Source organism: Pelobates fuscus, chromosome 11, assembly GCF_036172605.1.
Source record: "Pelobates fuscus isolate aPelFus1 chromosome 11, aPelFus1.pri, whole genome shotgun sequence".
NCBI lineage: Eukaryota > Metazoa > Chordata > Amphibia > Anura > Pelobatidae > Pelobates > Pelobates fuscus.
This window is the reverse complement of record NC_086327.1, coordinates 137,537,099-137,558,433: the sequence shown is the minus strand read 5'-3', so window position 1 is coordinate 137,558,433 and position 21,335 is coordinate 137,537,099. Positions and strand designations below refer to the sequence as shown.

Here is a 21,335-nt window from a genome sequence, read left to right as displayed (position 1 = left end):
AATTTTTTCACTAATGGTTAGAGGGGACCCCAGGTTTGAGTTTCGCTTAAGGCCTCGCCCCTTTTACAACATTCTACACTGGGGGATGTGGGCTACAAGAGGTAGGGTTAGCATCAAGAATTCTCTAAAGCATTATTTTTTGAGATTTGTTTTTTAGCATATTGAGAAATATGGCTGATTACTAGGCCACTGCTAAAATGCCTACCACAGTGCCTGCAGTGTCTCTTTGACACGTACCTTGAAAGTGCAACAATCCTACTATTTTATTAGTTTAATTATTAACTGGTCATTAGGCCATACATATCCAACTTCAGTGCTATCGGAAAATACCCTTGGTATGGTTTTCACCATCACTAGAATATTCAGACCAACACTACATGTAGTACCCTGAACTACTCCAATGTCCAGGTCACCCTGTCCCCATTATAGGTGCAGGGTTTGTATAACATAATTGTTTAGTGGTAATTGATAGTGTGCTCTCCTGTCCTGTTGATGCTTGCAACCAACTAGGTGGATTTGGCTATGGAGTCTGTATAGAGCCATCTGTTGGTAGCAACAGCTAGAAGCACTGCCTGAATAGCAAGTCTTGTTAATTTGCATATTGAGGTAGATTTGCATATTATGGTTTCTGCAGGCAGGAGAGATATTTTGTGTTGATTATTGATTTTCCCACCCCTTTATAAGTATGTCATTGTGTTATCATAAATACCTGTATGTTGTCTGATATGAATTTGTTATTTGTATTCCATTGAAGTTGTCACAGCAATCTTTATGTTATGAGCATATGGGCTAGTCCTGAGTAACAATAAAGCTGTTCATATTAGTTCTGAGTTCTGGATGATGCAGTACACAGATTGGCCCAGTTTGGTTTGTCTGGATGTTTTTTTGTATATTTTTCCGTGGATAATATTCAACCGAACCCTCACATGAACAAGCATCGGGCATCCGAAACACAGCTTTCAGTTTTAGAAAAATGATTCGGCCAATTCGAACTTTCCCAACGTGCACAATTCTAGTGCTCAGTAAAATGCTCTTTCCATGATTTGTCACATAGATCTGATTACTTAAAACAGCGCTACAGTGTATTTATTACAAATTACCTAAAAAGTAGATCAGAGTTGGTAGCACTGTTGCACTTCCAAAAATATTATGCCAGCCTTTCATCTGTGCTGCTTGCTACACCTGCTTCTCTCTAATCAAGTATAGTTCGCAGCTCCTATTGTCATCCCAAATGACCCAGCTCTTAGCTAATCATGCAATATACACTGCCGCAATGTTCTTATGAGAACTAATGCACCTGATGCTTTAAGTTGTTTTTTTGCTAATCAGAGAGAGCTTTGGAATATCTGCTAGTAACGTTTCTTTACTTTCTATGCGAGACGAGAAAAAATAAATTCCTGCTTTTCATGTAAGGAACCATATACCTAGAACCCTTTCAATGCCAAATAAATATACATTTCTGGGTCAGACCATTCAGCTTTAAACCGACAGGCAATGAAAACGGTTAATAAATTAGTCCTTCAAGTCACGAACAGTAATGTATTTAATTTTATTTATTTATTTTTTATTTTATTCCAAATGTAATCAGACTTTATAAGTCGCCTTAAGCCGTTGCTCACAAAGGGAATTTAAAATGAAATTGAATATGTTCCTTAAGGAATGCCTGTGGTATTAGTATAGAAATCACAGGATTGCATTTCTTGGCTGGAGTAATATATGCAGCTCCATTTTCCAACAAGTTGGGTTATAAGGTGTTTAAATGGTTATCTCAGTATAGTGACCATAGGAACAATGATTGGCGTTCTGTATAATTTGTGTGGATTAAAGAGACTGAAAGGTATGGTTTATAAATAAAACTTTACCTCCTTTGAATCCCGTTGATGGATTGCTGTGCAAGAGACTTCAATTTCACAGTTTTCTCACAAAGCTGGGAATGGGTAGAATTGAAAGTTTATACCAAGAAAGCCAACTACAAAAATACTCAATATGTTGCATTCTTCAAAGGCGGCCATTGTGGCCTAATCTTACCCATTCACTCGCCAACTCTTCACAATTACTGGTCTGGTAAGGAAACCACAAAAGATAAATAATGAATAAAAATCAATCCAATGCTTTAGCCATTTTCATTCGTGTAGTCATTCGTGTGATACAGCGAGTGCATTGGATTCTTACGGTTTACTGCATATTGGTGGGGCGTAACCGGATTCTCCTTTTTTGGGATGGGGAGGGGGTGTGGATTTTGTACTAACTGTTCCCTTGTTTTCACACACGTAGGTCTGTTTTATTTATCTATCTATGCACATTTTTATGACGTTCGTGTTAACAGAAAGTAGAGTATTTCTTTCAGTGAATGCATTATTAAACATTGTCTTAGAGAATAGAGATCAATGTTTATTCTTCAATTTACATGAAATGATCAGCGCAGCAAACACTGGATATTAATGGTGGGTCTCACTGGCTAAGTGGGTGATTTCATAATCAGAATGTGGATCAAGCTTGCAATGGGTTGGTGAAGTTTAAAAATAGACGTTTGTGTGTGTAACAGTCAGAAAAGAAATGCCTTGTACTTTATAGTTAGGTCATGCAACATAATAGCTCCAAGTTGGCACCACTGTGACTTTATATTCTTACTGTGCCAGGCACGTGCAAAGCAGCAAAAAGAAGAGTCCTAAATAGTGAATTTCAGCAGCTCACTGTGCACCAGGTTAGTACCAGGATCTGCAAAACATGCCACCTAAATAGTGAAGGTGAACAGACATGTCTCAATTGTACAAGTCCCACTAAATGAGTCGCACAGTGACAGCAAATGGATACAGAATTAGAAGTGGCATGCAAAATTAAATGCAGAATAGCTGACTGGGAAAAAAAACTAAAAATGTGGCTAAATAGGAGACATGGTCAGAGTTCCGTAACTTGTTTGTCAACATAACCCAGTTCACTGAGAATTATTAAACAATGTGTCAACTGACAAGAATTCACAAGAAGTTGAATGAATTTAAAATTTTGCCCAAAACAGTTGGAATTGAAACATAGCGGAGAATCTGTCTACATTGACTGATAGCCTAAAATTTCAGATCCACTTTGAATTTCACCCAATTCGCAATTTAGTGAATAACCCAGACTGTTTAGTTAAACAGCACGATGGCAGCACAATGGCAAGAACACAAACATTGTGCCTATTGTTATAAACAGTTTGTGAATCTCTTCCCTAACACAAAAAATACCCATTGTATCCCTTTGTTGTTTATATCCTCTACCTCTAACAAAATTAATAAAATAAATGATTGAAATTGTATGTTTACAAGATGCCTCTTCATATAGCAACAGCTCTACTTATTAAAAACTCAAACATAAACAGAGAAATAAACAAAAACAAGTGCCACCAAATGAACGTTGAACTGAACACAAGAATCATATTAAGTGAAATGTCCGCCTTGAATATGACTTGCTGAGAGCATACTCTTCCCTTCATCAGATGTAATCGACATTCTCTCATTTGTCCTAATTTCTTTAAAAAGACACAAGTGGATTTCAATTGAGCACTTACCCAATATCACAGACATCTGTATCTTATCTGAATGGGTCAATGCTACATGTTGGTCTCAGTATAGTATATATTCTGTGCTATACAAAAATAGACTGGACTTTATTATCTATGAGAAACATGTTGCTTATTCTACTTAATAAATCATGTTTGAGAATATTAGTTCAAACACATGACATTGATTTATCCTAGGAAAAGGGAAATAGAATCCAACCAGATTTATGAAATGCACCAGTCCTGCTATGCTACAAATTGCAGTCCTTGTTTCCAGTAAACTACTTTGCTGTCTTTCTTTCTGGGTGGAATCCAGTTCTCCCAGCTCTTTGTGGGTGTACCTTGCTCTGTCAGCTCTCTGTGGGTGTAACTTTGCTCTGTCAGCTCTCTGTGGGTAACCTTGCTGTGTAAGCTTGCTCTGTCAGCTCTCTGTGGGTAACCTTGCTGTGTAAGCTTGCTCTGTCAGCTCTCTGTGGGTAAGCTTGCTGTGTAAGCTTGCTCTGCGAGCTCTCTGTGGGTGTAACGTTGCTCTGTCAGCTCTCTCTGTGTGTAACTTTGCTCTGTCAGCTCTCTGTGGGTGTAACTTTGCTCTGTCAGCTCTCTCTGTGTGTAACTTTGCTCTGTCAGCTCTCTGTGGGTGTAACTTTGCACTGTCAGCTCTCTGTGGGTGTAACTTTGCTCTGTCAGCTCTCTCTGTGTGTAACTTTGCTCTGTCAGCTCTCTGTGGGTATAACCTTGCTCTGTCAGCTCTTTGTGGGTGTACCTTGCTGTGTAAGCTTGCTCTGTGAGCTCTCTGTGGGTGTAACTTTGCTCTGTCAGCTCTCTGTGGGAATAACCTTGCTCTGTCAGCTCTCTGTGGGTGTAAATTTGCCTTGTTAGCTCTCTGTGGGTGTAACTTTGCTCTGTCAGCTCTTTGTGGGTATAACCTTGCTCTGTCAGCTCTTTGTGGGTAACCTTGCTGTGTAAGCTTGCTCTGCGAGCTCTCTGTGGGTGTAACTTTGCTCTGTCAGCTCTTTGTGGGTAACCTTGCTGTGTAAGCTTGCTCTGCGAGCTCTCTGTGGGTGTAACTTTGCTCTGTCAGCTCTTTGTGGGTGTACCTTGCTGTGTAAGCTTGCTCTGCGAGCTCTCTGTGGGTGTAACTTTGCTCTGTCAGCTCTTTGTGGGTAACCTTGCTGTGTAAGCTTGCTCTGCGAGCTCTCTGTGGGTGTAACTTTGCTCTATCAGCTCTCTGTGGGTATAACCTTGCTCGGTCAGCTCTCTGTGGGTGTAAATTTGCCTTGTTAGCTCTCTGTGGGTGTAACTTTGCTCTGTCAGCTCTTTGTGGGTATAACCTTGCTCTGTCAGCTCTTTGTGGGAAACCTTGCTGTGTAAGCTTGCTCTGCGAGCTCTCTGTGGGTGTAACTTTGATCTGTCAGCTCTCTGTGGGTGTAACCTTTCTTTGTCAGCTCTCTGTGGGTGTAACTTTGCTCTGTCAGCTCTCTGTGTGTGTAACTTTGCTTTGTCTTCTCTCTGTGGGTGTAACTTTGCACTGTCAGCTCTCTGTGGGTGTAACTTTGTTTTGTCAGCTCTCTGTGGGTGTAACTTTGCTTTGTCAGCTCTGAGGGTATAACCTTGCACTGTGAGCTCTCTGTGGGTGTAATCTTCCTATGTGAGCTCTCTATGGGTGTAACCTTGCTTTGTCAGCTCAGGGGGTTGTAAACTTGAACGTCCAGCTCTGTGGGGGTGTAACCTTGTTCTGTCAGCTCTCTATGGGCGTAACATTGCTCTGTCAGCTCATGGGGGGGGGGAGGGGGGATGTAACCTTGAAAGGTCGGCTCCTTGTGGGTGTAACCTTGCTCTGTTAGCTCTGTGGGTGTAACCATGCTCTTCCTGTTGGTGGTGGGTGTGACCTTGCGCTGTCAGCTCTCTGTGGGTGTGACCTTGTTCTGTCAGCTCTGTGGGTGTAACCTTGCTCTGTCAGTTCATTGTGGGTGTAACCTTGCTCTGTCAGCTCTCTGTGGGTGTGACCTTGTTCTGTCAGCTCTGTGGGTGTGACCTTGCTCACTCTGTGGGTGTTAATTTGTTCAGTCAGCTCTTGGTGGGAATTAGTTTGCTCATTTACCTCTTGTTGGGCTCTGCCTTTTTAATACATTGTTATGGGAGCTCTTTATAAGTTATCACAATATCCTGTTTTTGAAGCTGATCGTTTTCTCTTGTAGTTTTTTTATATCTTGTTTTCTAGCTCATCTTGGCTAATATCCTGCACTCTAAACTCGTTCTGGGTTGTTGCTTCCTCTTTTATTTATTGTTAGATAGCACATTGTCCTGTTATCTCTTTGTGGGTTGTATCTTGTTATTATACATCCTGGTGGGTGGCACTATGTTTTCTCAGTGATATTAGTTCTTTGTGATTGGTAGCTTGCTTGCTTGCTCTTCCTGGGCTTTACTTTGGACTCTTAACTCTTCCTGGGCGGTACTTCGATCTCTAAATTCTTTGTGGGTGGTACCTTGCTCTTTTACCTCCTTCTGGGCAGGGCTTTGTTCTTTCTTGGTGTGTGATACTGTATGCTTCCCCTCTTTAAGCGTGGTAGTTTTTCTTTGTGAATGGTACTTTGCAATAAGCATGCCAGTTAAAAAAAAGTTTTACAAAAATGTATATTGAAAATCAGGCAAAAATAAAGGACGCTTGTTATTATTTTGAAAGGAATGCGGAAAGGCTATGAAAGGCTGTGAGCTATGTTTATAAATGCACTTTGATGGTGTCACTGGGTATTCTAGTCAGTTGCCTTTGGAGCATTCATTCAGAATTCTGAAATAATCTTAATTCGCTTGAAATGCTTTTCAGATTTTTCTTAAGAGCGATTCAGAAAGATTTCTTTTGAGACTCACATTTGGGGACAGGCACATAGAGATAGGGGGACTGAGGACACTACACACAGAGTGAGAGAATTAGAAGCTTATTTACTAAACAGTGATTTGCAGTGAACTAATTTCACCTGACCTCGAAACAATTCAAAGATTAAGTGTATGTTTAATGTATTTATATTGGGTTATTCTGAGTGTAAGAGATTCCCCCTTGGGGTAAATTCAGTGATTGGTAAATATTTAGCAATGTGTATTAATTAACATCCTAAACCTAAAAGGTGTCTGTCTTTAAGCTAAATGGTTTATGGGGGGAGTGGAGAGGGGTTTGCCAGTGATACATTGTTAACCCTGGTGCCGGTGATACATTGTTGCCCCTGGTGCCGGTGATACATTGTTACCCCTAGTGCCAGTGATACAGTGTTAACCCTGGTGCCAGTGATACAGTGTTACCCCCTGGTGCCAGTGATACATTGTTGCCCCTGGTGCCAGTGATACATTGTTGCCCCTGGTGCCGGTGATACATTGTTACCCCTAGTGCCAGTGATACAGTGTTAACCCTGGTGCCAGTGATACATTGTTAACCATGGTGCCAGTGATACAGTGTTGCCCCCTGGTGCCAGTGATACAGTGTTACCCCTGGTGCCGGTGATACATTGTTACCCCAGGTGCCAGTGATACATTGCTGCCCCTGGTGCCAGTGATACATTGCTGCCCCTGGTGCCAGTGATACATTGCTGTCCTGGTGCCAGTGATACAATATTACCCCTGGTGCCAGTGATACATTGTTACCCCTGGTGCCAGTGATAGATTGTTGCACCTGGTGCAAGTGATACATTGCTGCCCCTGGTGCCAGTGATACATTGCTGCCCCTGGTGCCAGTGATACATTGCTGTCCTGGTGCCAGTGATACAATGTTACCCCTGGAGCCAGTGATACATTGTTACCCCTGGTGCCAGTGATACATTGCTGCCCCTGGTGCCAGTGATACATTGCTGCCCCTGGTGCCAGTGATACATTGCTGCCCCTGGTGCCAGTGATACATTGCTGCCCCTGGTGCCAGTGATACATTGCTGCCCCTGGTGCCAGTGATACATTGTTACCCCTGGTGCCAGTGATACAGTGTTGCTCCTGGTGCCAGTGATACATTGCTGCCTCTGGTGCCAGTGATACATTGCTGCCCCTGGCTCCAGTGATACATTGCTGCCCCTGCTGCCAGTGATACATTGTTACCCCTGGTGCCAGTGATACAGTGTTGCTCCTGGTGCCAGTGATACATTGCTGCCCCTGGTGCCAGTGATACATTGCTGCCCCTGGTGCCAGTGATACATTGCTGCCCCTGGTGCCAGTGATACAGTGCTGCCCCTGGTGCCAGTGATACAGTATTGCCCATGGTGCCAGTGATAAATTGTTGCTCCTGGTGCCAGTGATACATTGCTGCCCCTGGTGCCAGTGATACATTGTTACCCCTGGTGCCAGTGATACATTGCTGCCCCTGGTGCCAGTGATACAGTATTGCCCCTGGTGCCAGTGATACAGTGCTGCCCCTGATGCCAGTGATACATTGTTGCTCCTGGTGCCAGTGATACATTGCTGCCCCTGGTGCCAGTGATACAGCATTGCCCCTGGTTCCAGTGATACAGTATTGCCCCTGGTGCCAGTGATACAGTGCTGCCCATGGTGCCAGTGATACAGTGCTGCCCATGGTGCCAGTGATACATTGTTGCTCCTGGTGCCAGTGATACATTGTTACCCCTGGTGCCAGTGATAGATTGTTGCACCTGGTGCCAGTGATACATTGCTGCACTGGTGCCAGTGATACATTGCTGCCCCTGGTGCCAGTGATACAGTATTGCCCATGGTGCCAGTGATACATTGTTGCTCCTGGTGCCAGTGATACATTGTTGCCCTGGTGCCAGTGATACATTGCTGCCACTGGTGCCAGTGATACATTGCTGCCCCTGGTGCCAGTGATACAGTATTGCCCCTGGTGCCAGTGATACAGTGCTGCCCCTGGTGCCAGTGATACAGTATTGCCCATGGTGCCAGTGATACATTGTTGCTCCTGGTGCCAGTGATACATTGTTACCCCTGGTGCCAGTGATACATTGCTGCCCCTGGTGCCAGTGATACAGTATTGCCCATGGTGCCAGTGATACATTGTTGCTCCTGGTGCCAGTGATACATTGCTGCCCCTGGTGCCAGTGATACATTGCTGCCCCTGGTGCCAGTGATACATTGCTGCCCCTGGTGCCAGTGATACAGTATTGCCCCTGGTGCCAGTGATACAGTGCTGCCCCTGGTGACAGTGATACATTGCTGCCCCTGGTGCCAGTGATACATTGTTGCTCCTGGTGCCAGTGATACATTGTTACCCATGGTGCCAGTGATACAGTGTTGCCCTCTTGTGCCAGTGATACAGTGTTACCCCTGGTGCCAGTGATACATTGTTACCCCTGGTGCCAGTGATACATTGTTACCCCTGGTGCCAGTGATACATTGCTGCCCCTGGTGCCAGTGATACATTGTTACCCCTGGTGCCAGTGATGCATTGTTACCCCTGGTGCCAGTGATACAGTGTTACCCCTGGTGCCAGTGATACAGTGTTACCAATGGTGCCAGTGATACAGTGTTGCCCCCTGGTGCCAGTGATACAGTGTTACCCCTGGTGCCAGTGATACATTGTTACCCCCTGGTGCCAGTGATACATTGTTACCCCTGGTGCCAGTGATACATTGTTGCTCCTGGTGCCAGTGAAACATTGCTGCCCCTGGTGACAGTGATAGATTGTTTCACCTGGTGCCAGTGATACATTGTTACCCCTGGTGCCAGTGATACATTGTTACCCCTGGTGCCAGTGATACATTGCTGCCCCTGGTGCCAGTAATACATTGTTACCCCTGGTGCCAGTGATACATTGTTACCCCTGGTGCCAGTGATACAGTGTTACCCCTGGTGCCAGTGATACAGTGTTACCCCCTGGTGCCGTGATACATTGTTACCCCTAGTACCAGTGATACAGTGTTAACCCTGGTGCCAGTGATACATTGTTACCCATGGTGCCAGTGATACAGTGTTGCCCCCTGGTGCCAGTGATACAGTGCCGGTGATACACTGGTGCCGGTGATACATTGTTACCCCAGGTGCCAGTGATACATTGCTGCCCCTGGTGCCAGTGATACATTGCTGCCCCTGGTGCCAGTGATACATTGCTGTCCTGGTGCCAGTGATACAATGTTACCCCTGGTGCCAGTGATACATTGTTACCCCTGGTGCCAGTGATAGATTGTTGCACCTGGTGCTAGTGATACATTGCTGCCCCTGGTGCCAGTGATACATTGCTGTCCTGGTGCCAGTGATACAATGTTACCCCTGGTGCCAGTGATACATTGTTACCCCTGGTGCCAGTGATACATTGCTGCCCCTGGGGCCAGTGATACATTGTTGTTCCTGGTGCCAGTGATACATTGCTGCCTCTGGTGCCAGTGATACATTGCTGCCCCTGGTGCCAGTGATACGTTGCTGCCCCTGGTGCCAGTGATACATTGTTACCCCTGGTGCCAGTGATACAGTGTTGCTCCTGGTGCCAGTGATACATTGCTGCCCCTGGTGCCAGTGATACATTGCTGCCCCTGGTGCCAGTGATACATTGCTGCCCCTGGTGCCAGTGATACATTGCTGCCCCTGGTGCCAGTGATACATTGCTGCCCCTGGTGCCAGTGATACATTGCTGTCCTGGTGCCAGTGATACAATGTTACCCCTGGTGCCAGTGATACATTGTTACCCCTGGTGCCAGTGATACAGTGTTGCTCCTGGTGCCAGTGATACATTGCTGCCCCTGGTGCCAGTGATACATTGCTGCCCCTGGTGCCAGTGATACATTGCTGCCCCTGGTGCCAGTGATACATTGTTACCCCTGGTGCCAGTGATACATTGCTGCCCCTGGTGCCAGTGATACAGTATTGCCCCTGGTGCCAGTGATACAGTGCTGCCCCTGGTGCCAGTGATACATTGTTAATCCTGGTGCCAGTGATACATTGCTGCCCCTGGTGCCAGTGATACAGTATTGCCCCTGGAGCCAGTGATACAGTATTGCCCCTGGTGCCAGTGATACAGTGCTGCCCATGGTGCCAGTGATACATTGTTGCTCCTGGTGCCAGTGATACATTGTTACCCCTGGTGCCAGTGATAGATTGTTGCACCTGGTGCCAGTGATACATTGCTGCCCTTGTGCCAGTGATACATTGCTGTCCCTGGTGCCAGTGATACAGTATTGCCCATGGTGCCAGTGATACATTGTTGCTCCTGGTGCCAGTGATACATTGTTGCCCTGGTGCCAGTGATACATTGCTGCCCCTGGTGCCAGTGATACATTGCTGCCCCTGGTGCCAGTGATACAGTATTGCCCCTGGTGCCAGTGATACAGTGCTGCCCCTGGTGCCAGTGATACAGTATTGCCCATGGTGCCAGTGATACATTGTTGCTCCTGGTGCCAGTGATACATTGTTACCCCTGGTGCCAGTGATACATTGCTGCCCCTGGTGCCAGTGATACAGTATTGCCCATGGTGCCAGTGATACATTGTTGCTCCTGGTGCCAGTGATACATTGCTGCCCCTGGTGCCAGTGAAAAAATTGCTGCCCCTGGTGCCAGTGATACAGTATTGCCCCTGGTGCCAGTGATACAGTGCTGCCCCTGGTGACAGTGATACATTGCTGCCACTGGTGTCAGTGATACATTGTTGCTCCTGGTGCCAGTGATACATTGTTACCCCTGGTGCCAGGGATACAGTGTTACCCATGGTGCCAGTGATACAGTGTTGCCCTCTTGTGCCAGTGATACAGTGTTACCCCTGGTGCCAGTGATACATTGTTACCCCTGGTGCCAGTGATACATTGTTACCCCTGGTGCCAGTGATACATTGCTGCCCCTGGTGCCAGTGATACATTGTTATGCCTTGTGCCAGTGATACATTGTTACCCCTGGTGCCAGTGATACAGTGTTACCCCTGGTGCCAGTGATACAGTGTTACCCCTGGTGCCAGTGATACATTGCTGCCCCTGGTGCCAGTGATACATTGTTACCCCTGGTGCCAGTGATACATTGCTGCTCCTGGTGCCAGTGATACAGTATTGCCCCTGGTGCCAGTGATACAGTGCTGCCCCTGGTGCCAGTGATACATTGTTGCTCCTGGTGCCAGTGATACATTGCTGCCCCTGGTGCCAGTGATACAGTATTGCCCCTGGAGCCAGTGATACAGTATTGCCCCTGGTGCCAGTGATACAGTGCTGCCCATGGTGCCAGTGATACATTGTTGCTCCTGGGGCCAGTGATACATTGTTACCCCTGGTGCCAGTGATAGATTGTTGCACCTGGTGCCAGTGATACATTGCTGCCCCTGGTGCCAGTGATACATTGCTGTCCTGGTGCCAGTGATACAATGTTACCCCTGGTGCCAGTGATACATTGTTACCCCTGGTGCCAGTGATACATTGCTGCCCCTGGTGCCAGTGATACATTGCTGTCCTGGTGCTAGTGATACAATGTTACCCCTGGTGCCAGTGATACATTGTTACCCCTGGTGCCAGTGATACATTGCTGCCCCTGGGGCCAGTGATACATTGTTGCTCCTGGTGCCAGTGATACATTGCTGCCTCTGGTGCCAGTGATACATTGCTGCCCCTGGTGCCAGTGATACGTTGCTGCCTCTGGTGCCAGTGATACATTGTTACCCCTGGTGCCAGTGATACAGTGTTGCTCCTGGTGCCAGTGATACATTGCTGCCCCTGGTGCCAGTGATACATTGCTGCCCCTGGTGCCAGTGATACATTGCTGCCCCTGGTGCCAGTGATACATTGCTGCCCCTGGTGCCAGTGATACATTGCTGTCCTGGTGCCAGTGATACAATGTTACCCCTGGTGCCAGTGATACATTGTTATCCCTGGTGCCAGTAATACAGTGTTGCTCCTGGTGCCAGTGATACATTGCTGCCCCTGGTGCCAGTGATACATTGCTGCCCCTGGTGCCAGTGATACATTGCTGCCCCTGGTGCCAGTGATACATTGTTGCCCAGGTGCCAGTGATACAGTGCTGCCCCTGGTGCCAGTGATACAGTATTGCCCATGGTGCCAGTGATACATTGTTGCTCCTGGTGCCAGTGATACATTGCTGCCCCTGGTGCCAGTGATACATTGTTACCCCTGGTGCCAGTGATACATTGCTGCCCCTGGTGCCAGTGATACAGTATTGCCCCTGGTGCCAGTGATACAGTGCTGCCCCTGGTGCCAGTGATACATTGTTGCTCCTGGTGCCAGTGATAAATTGCTGCCCCTGGTGCCAGTGATACAGTATTGCCCCTGGAGCCAGTGATACAGTATTGCCCCTGGTGCCAGTGATACAGTGCTGCCCATGGTGCCAGTGATACATTGTTGCTCCTGGTGCCAGTGATACATTGTTACCCCTGGTGCCAGTGATAGATTGTTGCACCTGGTGCCAGTGATACATTGCTGCCCTGGTGCCAGTGATACATTGCTGTCCCTGGTGCCAGTGATACAGTATTGCCCATGGTGCCAGTGATACATTGTTGCTCCTGGTGCCAGTGATATATTGTTGCCCTGGTGCCAGTGATACATTGCTGCCCCTGGTGCCAGTGATACATTGCTGCCCCTGGTGCCAGTGATACAGTATTGCCCCTGGTGCCAGTGATACAGTGATGCCCCTGGTGCCAGTGATACAGTATTGCCCATGGTGCCAGTGATACATTGTTGCTCCTGGTGCCAGTGATACATTGTTACCCCTGGTGCCAGTGATACATTGCTGCCCCTGGTGCCAGTGATACAGTATTGCCCATGGTGCCAGTGACACATTGTTGCTCCTGGTGCCAGTGATACATTGCTGCCCCTGGTGCCAGTGAAAAAATTGCTGCCCCTGGTGCCAGTGATACAGTATTGCCCCTGGTGCCAGTGATACAGTGCTGCCCCTGGTGACAGTGATACATTGCTGCCACTGGTGCCAGTGATACATTGTTGCTCCTGGTGCCAGTGATACATTGTTACCCCTGGTGCCAGTGACACAGTGTTACCCATGGTGCCAGTGATACAGTGTTGCCCTCTTGTGCCAGTGATACAGTGTTACCCCTGGTGCCAGTGATACATTGTTACCCCTGGTGCCAGTGATACATTGTTACCCCTGGTGCCAGTGATACATTGCTGCCCCTGGTGCCAGTGATACATTGTTACGCCTGGTGCCAGTGATACATTGTTACCCCTGGTGCCAGTGATACAGTGTTACCCCTGGTGCCAGTGATACAGTGTTACCCCTGGTGCCAGTGATACATTGCTGCCCCTGGTGCCAGTGATACATTGTTACCCCTGGTGCCAGTGATACATTGCAGCCCCTGGTGCCAGTGATACAGTATTGCCCCTGCTGCCAGTGATACAGTGCTGTCCCTGGTGCCAGTGATACATTGTTGCTCCTGGTGCCAGTGATACATTGCTGCCCCTGGTGCCAGTGATACAGTATTGCCCCTGGAGCCAGTGATACAGTATTGCCCCTGGTGCCAGTGATACAGTGCTGCCCATGGTGCCAGTGATACATTGTTGCTCCTGGTGCCAGTGATACATTGTTACCCCTGGTGCCAGTGATAGATTGTTGCACCTGGTGCCAGTGATACATTGCTGCCCTGCTGCCAGTGATACATTGCTGCCCCTGGTGCCAGTGATACAGTATTGCCCATGGTGCCAGTGATACATTGTTGCTCCTGGTGCCAGTGATACATTGCTGCCCCTGGTGCCAGTGAAAAAATTGCTGCCCCTGGTGCCAGTGATACAGTATTGCCCCTGGTGCCAGTGATACAGTGCTGCCCCTGGTGACAGTGATACATTGCTGCCACTGGTGCCAGTGATACATTGTTGCTCCTGGTGCCAGTGATACATTGTTACCCCTGGTGCCAGTGATACAGTGTTACCCATGGTGCCAGTGATACAGTGTTGCCCTCTTGTGCCAGTGATACAGTGTTACCCCTGGTGCCAGTGATACATTGTTACCCCTGGTGCCAGTGATACATTGTTACCCCTGGTGCCAGTGATACATTGCTGCCCCTGGTGCCAGTGATACATTGTTATGCCTTGTGCCAGTGATACATTGTTACCCCTGGTGCCAGTGATACAGTGTTACCCCTGGTGCCAGTGATACAGTGTTACCCCTGGTGCCAGTGATACATTGCTGCCCCTGGTGCCAGTGATACATTGTTACCCCTGGTGCCAGTGATACATTGCTGCCCCTGGTGCCAGTGATACAGTATTGCCCCTGGTGCCAGTGATACAGTGCTGCCCCTGGTGCCAGTGATACATTGTTGCTCCTGGTGCCAGTGATACATTGCTGCCCCTGGTGCCAGTGATACAGTATTGCCCATGGAGCCAGTGATACAGTATTGCCCCTGGTGCCAGTGATACAGTGCTGCCCATGGTGCCAGTGATACATTGTTGCTCCTGGGGCCAGTGATACATTGTTACCCCTGGTGCCAGTGATAGATTGTTGCACCTGGTGCCAGTGATACATTGCTGCCCCTGGTGCCAGTGATACATTGCTGTCCTGGTGCCAGTGATACAATGTTACCCCTGGTGCCAGTGATACATTGTTACCCCTGGTGCCAGTGATACATTGCTGCCCCTGGTGCCAGTGAAAAAATTGCTGCCCCTGGTGCCAGTGATACAGTATTGCCCCTGGTGCCAGTGATACAGTGCTGCCCCTGGTGACAGTGATACATTGCTGCCACTGGTGCCAGTGATACATTGTTGCTCCTGGTGCCAGTGATACATTGTTACCCCTGGTGCCAGTGATACAGTGTTACCCATGGTGCCAGTGATACAGTGTTGCCCTCTTGTGCCAGTGATACAGTGTTACCCCTGGTGCCAGTGATACATTGTTACCCCTGGTGCCAGTGATACATTGTTACCCCTGGTGCCAGTGATACATTGCTGCCCCTGGTGCCAGTGATACATTGCTGCCCCTGGTGCCAGTGATACATTGTTATGCCTTGTGCCAGTGATACATTGTTACCCCTGGTGCCAGTGATACAGTGTTACCCCTGGTGCCAGTGATACAGTGTTACCCCTGGTGCCAGTGATACATTGCTGCCCCTGGTGCCAGTGATACATTGTTACCCCTGGTGCCAGTGATACATTGCTGCCCCTGGTGCCAGTGATACAGTATTGCCCCTGGTGCCAGTGATACAGTGCTGCCCCTGGTGCCAGTGATACATTGTTGCCCCTGGTGCCAGTGATACATTGCTGCCCCTGGTGCCAGTGATACAGTATTTCCCCTGGAGCCAGTGATACAGTATTGCCCCTGGTGCCAGTGATACAGTGCTGCCCATGGTGCCAGTGATACATTGTTGCTCCTGGGGCCAGTGATACATTGTTACCCCTGGTGCCAGTGATAGATTTTTGCACCTGGTGCCAGTGATACATTGCTGCCCCTGGTGCCAGTGATACATTGCTGTCCTGGTGCCATTGATACAATGTTACCCCTGGTGCCAGTGATACATTGTTACCCCTGGTGCCAGTGATACATTGCTGCCCCTGGTGCCAGTGATACATTGCTGTCCTGGTGCCAGTGATACAATGTTACCCCTGGTGCCAGTGATACATTGTTACCCCTGGTGCCAGTGATACATTGCTGCCCCTGGGGCCAGTGATACATTGTTGCTCCTGGTGCCAGTGATACATTGCTGCCTCTGGTGCCAGTGATACATTGCTGCCCCTGGTGCCAGTGATACGTTGCTGCCCCTGGTGCCAGTGATACATTGTTACCCCTGGTGCCAGTGATACAGTGTTGCTCCTGGTGCCAGTGATACATTGCTGCCCCTGGTGCCAGTGATACATTGCTGCCCCTGGTGCCAGTGATACATTGCTGCCCCTGGTGCCAGTGATACATTGCTGCCCCTGGTGCCAGTGATACATTGCTGTCCTGGTGCCAGTGATACATTGTTACCCCTGGTGCCAGTGATACAGTGTTGCTCCTGCTGCCAGTGATACATTGCTGCCCCTGGTGCCAGTGATACATTGCTGCCCCTGGTGCCAGTGATACATTGCTGCCCCTGGTGCCAGTGATACATTGTTGCCCAGGTGCCAGTGATACAGTGCTGCCCCTGGTGCCAGTGATACAGTATTGCCCATGGTGCCAGTGATACATTGTTGCTCCTGGTGCCAGTGATACATTGCTGCCCCTGGTGCCAGTGATACATTTTTACCCCTGGTGCCAGTGATACATTGCTGCCCCTGGTGCCAGTGATACAGTATTGCCCCTGGTGCCAGTGATACAGTGCTGCCCCTGGTGCCAGTGATACATTGTTGCTCCTGGTGCCAGTGATACATTGCTGCCCCTGGTGCCAGTGATACAGTATTGCCCCTGGAGCCAGTGATACAGTATTGCCCCTGGTGCCAGTGATACAGTGCTGCCCATGGTGCCAGTGATACATTGTTGCTCCTGGTGCCAGTGATACATTGTTACCCCTGGTGCCAGTGATAGATTGTTGCACCTGGTGCCAGTGATACATTGCTGCCCTGGTGCCAGTGATACATTGCTGTCCCTGGTGCCAGTGATACAGTATTGCCCATGGTGCCAGTGATACATTGTTGCTCCTGGTGCCAGTGATACATTGTTGCCCTGGTGCCAGTGATACATTGCTGCCCCTGGTGCCAGTGATACATTGCTGCCCCTGGTGCCAGTGATACAGTATTGCCCCTGGTGCCAGTGATACAGTGCTGCCCCTGGTGCCAGTGATACAGTATTGCCCATGGTGCCAGTGATACATTGTTGCTCCTGGTGCCAGTGATACATTGTTACCCCTGGTGCCAGTGATACATTGCTGCCCCTGGTGCCAGTGATACAGTATTGCCCATGGTGCCAGTGACACATTGTTGCTCCTGGTGCCAGTGATACATTGCTGCCCCTGGTGCCAGTGAAAAAATTGCTGCCCCTGGTGCCAGTGATACAGTATTGCCCCTGGTGCCAGTGATACAGTGCTGCCCCTGGTGACAGTGATACATTGCTGCCACTGGTGCCAGTGATACATTGTTGCTCCTGGTGCCAGTGATACATTGTTACCCCTGGTGCCAGTGATACAGTGTTACCCATGGTGCCAGTGATACAGTGTTGCCCTCTTGTGCCAGTGATACAGTGTTACCCCTGGTGCCAGTGATACATTGTTACCCCTGGTGCCAGTGATACATTGTTACCCCTGGTGCCAGTGATACATTGCTGCCCCTGGTGCCAGTGATACCTTGTTACGCCTGGTGCCAGTGATACATTGTTACCCCTGGTGCCAGTGATACAGTGTTACCCCAGGTGCCAGTGATACAGTGTTACCCCTGGTGCCAGTGATACATTGCTGCCCCTGGTGCCAGTGATACATTGTTACCCCTGGTGCCAGTGATACATTGCTGCCCCTGGTGCCAGTGATACAGTATTGCCCCTGGTGCCAGTGATACAGTGCTGTCCCTGGTGCCAGTGATACATTGTTGCTCCTGGTGCCAGTGATACATTGCTTCCCCTGGTGCCAGTGATACAGTATTGCCCCTGGAGCCAGTGATACAGTATTGCCCCTGGTGCCAGTGATACAGTGCTGCCCATGGTGCCAGTGATACATTGTTGCTCCTGGTGCCAGTGATACATTGTTACCCCTGGTGCCAGTGATAGATTGTTGCACCTGGTGCCAGTGATACATTGCTGCCCTGGTGCCAGTGATACATTGCTGCCCCTGGTGCCAGTGATACAGTATTGCCCATGGTGCCAGTGATACATTGTTGCTCCTGGTGCCAGTGATACATTGTTGCCCTGGTGCCAGTGATACATTGCTGCCCCTGGTGCCAGTGATACATTGCTGCCCCTGGTGCCAGTGATACAGTATTGCCCCTGGTGCCAGTGATACAGTGCTGCCCCTGGTGCCAGTGATACAGTATTGCCCATGGTGCCAGTGATACATTGTTGCTCCTGGTGCCAGTGATACATTGTTACCCCTGGTGCCAGTGATACATTGCTGCCCCTGGTGCCAGTGATACAGTGCTGCCCATGGTGCCAGTGATACATTGTTGCTCCTGGTGCCAGTGATACATTGCTGCCCCGGGTGCCAGTGATACATTGCTGCCCCTGGTGCCAGTGATACAGTATTGCCCCTGGTGCCAGTGATACAGTGCTGCCCCTGGTGACAGTGATACATTGCTGCCCCTGGTGCCAGTGATACAGTGTTGCCCCCTGGTGCCAGTGATACAGTGTTACCCCTGGTGCCAGTGATACATTGTTACCCCTGGTGCCAGTGATACATTGTTACCCCTGGTGCCAGTGATACATTGTTGCTCCTGGTGCCAGTGAAACATTGCTGCCCCTGGTGACAGTGATAGATTGTTTCACCTGGTGCCAGTGATACATTGTTACCCCTGGTGCCAGTGATACATTGTTACCCCTGGTGCCAGTGATACATTGCTGCCCCTGGTGCCAGTGATACATTGTTACCCCTGGTGCCAGTGATACATTGTTACCACTGGTGCCAGTGATACAGTGTTACCCCTGGTGCCAGTGATACAGTGTTACCCCTGGTGCCAGTGATACATTGTTACCCCTGGTGCCAGTGATACAGTGTTACCCCTGGTGCCGGTGATACATTGTTACCCCTGGTGCCAGTGATACATTGTTACCCCTGGTGCCAGTGATACATTGTTACCCCTGGTTCCAGTGATACATTGTTACCCCTGGTGCCAGTGATACATTGTTGCTCCTGGTGCCAGTGAAACATTGCTGCCCCTGGTGACAGTGATAGATTGTTTCACCTGGTGCCAGTGATACATTGCTGCCCCTGGTGCCAGTGATACATTGTTGCCCCTGGTGCCAGTGATACAGTGTTGCCCCTCGTGCCAGTGATACAGTGCTGCCCTGGTGCCAGTGATACAGTGTTGCCCAGGTGCCAGTGATACAGTGTTGCCCCAGGTGCCAGTGATACATTGTTGCCCTGGTGCCAGTGATACAGTGTTGCCCCTGATGCCAGTGATACATTGTTGCCCTGGTGCCAGTGATACAGTGTTGCCCCTGGTGCCAGTGATACAGTGTTGCCCAGGTGCCAGTGATACAGTGTTGCCCCAGGTGCCAGTGATACATTGTTGCCCTGGTGCCAGTGATACAGTGTTTGCCCCTGATGCCAGTGATACAGTGTTGCCCAGGTGCCAGTGATACAGTGTTGTCCCAGGTGCCAGTGATACATTGTTGCACCTGGTGCCAGTGATACAGTGTTGCCCCAGGTGCCAGTGATACATTGTTGCCCAGGTGCCAGTGATACATTGTTGCCCAGGTGCCAGTGATACAGTGTTGCCCCTGGTGCCAGTGACACAGTGTTGCCCAGGTGCCAGTGATACAGTGTTACCCCTGGTGTCAGTGACACAGTATTGCCCCTGGTGCCAGTGATACATCTTTGCCCCTGGTGCCAGTCTGGGATCCCTGGCAGAGCTCAGCCAATAGGAGGAGGCGGGGGGCGGGCTCAGTGCGGTGAGTGGGATCCCGGCTCTGTGAGTGTCAGTCGGAGCTCAGACCCCGGACCCGGCGCAGCCTCAGCCTCAAGCCACAGCGGACACCATGCGGGGGGCTCCCGCTCACCGGCTCTACCACGGACTGTGCTGCCTGCTCGGCCCGGCGCTCACCCTGCTGCTCCCCCTGACAGGTACCGAGACCCCCCAATACTGTCATACCCCTCCCTCTATACTGTGCTCCCCCCAATACTGTCATACCCCTCCCTCTATACTGTGCTCCCCCCAATACTGTCATACCCCTCCCTCTATACTGTGCTCCCCCCCAATACTGTCATACCCCCCTATACTGTGCTCCCCCCCTATACTGTGCTCCCCCCCAATACTGTCATACCCCCCTATACTGTGCTCCCCCCCCTAATACTGTCATACCCCCTATACTGTGCTCCCCCCCCCCATACTGTGCTCCCCCCAATACGGTCATACCCCCCCCTATAATGTGCTCCCTCCCCAATACTGTCATACCCCCCTTATACTGTGCTCCCTCCCCAATACTGTCATACCGCCCCCCTATACTGTGCTCCCCCCAATACGGTCATAGCCCCCCTTATACTGTGATTAATTCCCCCAGTACTGTCATACCCCCTTATACTCTGCTCCCCCCAATACAGTCATACCCCCTTATACTGTGCTCCCCCCAATACAGTCATACCCCTCCCTCTATACTGTGCTCCCCCCCCAATACTGTCATACCCCCCCAATACTGTCATACCCCCCCAATACTGTCATACCCCACCCCCCCAATACTGCCCCCTGACAGGTACCGAGACCCTCCAATACTATCAGACCCCCCTTTACTGTGCTCACCCCCCAATACTGTCATACCGTCTCTTATACTGTGCCCCCCCCCCCCCCCCCTTCCCAATACTGTCAAACCCTACATAATACTGTGCTCCCTCAATACATCCCACCTGACAGGTACCAAGACCCCCGAATACTGTGCTCCCCCCAATACTGTCATACCCCACTAATACTGTGCTTCCCCCCCCCCCCTCTCTCCAATGCCGCTCCCCTGACAGGTACCGAGACCCCCCATAATACAGTGCCCAATCCCCCTCAATACCGCTCCCCCTGACAGGTACCGAGACCTCCCAATACTGTGCCCCCCAATACTGTCATATCCCCCATAATACTGTGCTCCCTCAATACTGCCCCTCTGACAGGTACCGAGACCCCCGAATACTGTCACACACCCCTTATACTGTGCTCCCCGCTAATACTGTGCTCCCAAAATACGGAACTTCACCTGACAGGTACCGAGACTCCCCATACTGTGCTCCCACCTATACCGCACCCCCGGACAGACTCTGAGACCCTCTACCTGTGATACTCCCCCACATAATGTCCCTTCCATACTGTGATACTCCCCCACATAATGTCC

The 21,335-nt window shown here is 49.7% G+C and overlaps 1 protein-coding gene across 2 annotated transcripts in view; it reads left to right on the top strand.

The window, feature by feature from the left end:
• The first annotated feature begins 19,938 nt into the window (after nucleotides 1–19,938).
• LOC134577841 (opioid-binding protein/cell adhesion molecule homolog) overlaps nucleotides 19,939–21,335 on the top strand; it is a 538,010-nt gene continuing 536,613 nt past the window's right edge. Inside the window, exon 1 of one of the 2 annotated variants that reach the window (XM_063436738.1) lies at nucleotides 19,939–20,088. In XM_063436738.1, the coding sequence (XP_063292808.1) occupies nucleotides 20,004–20,088 (85 nt within the window). In that variant the 5' untranslated portion in view covers nucleotides 19,939–20,003. Of the gene's footprint in view, nucleotides 20,089–21,024; nucleotides 21,033–21,335 lie in introns of those variants that run through there. The other variant, XM_063436739.1, reaches the window with a different exon arrangement.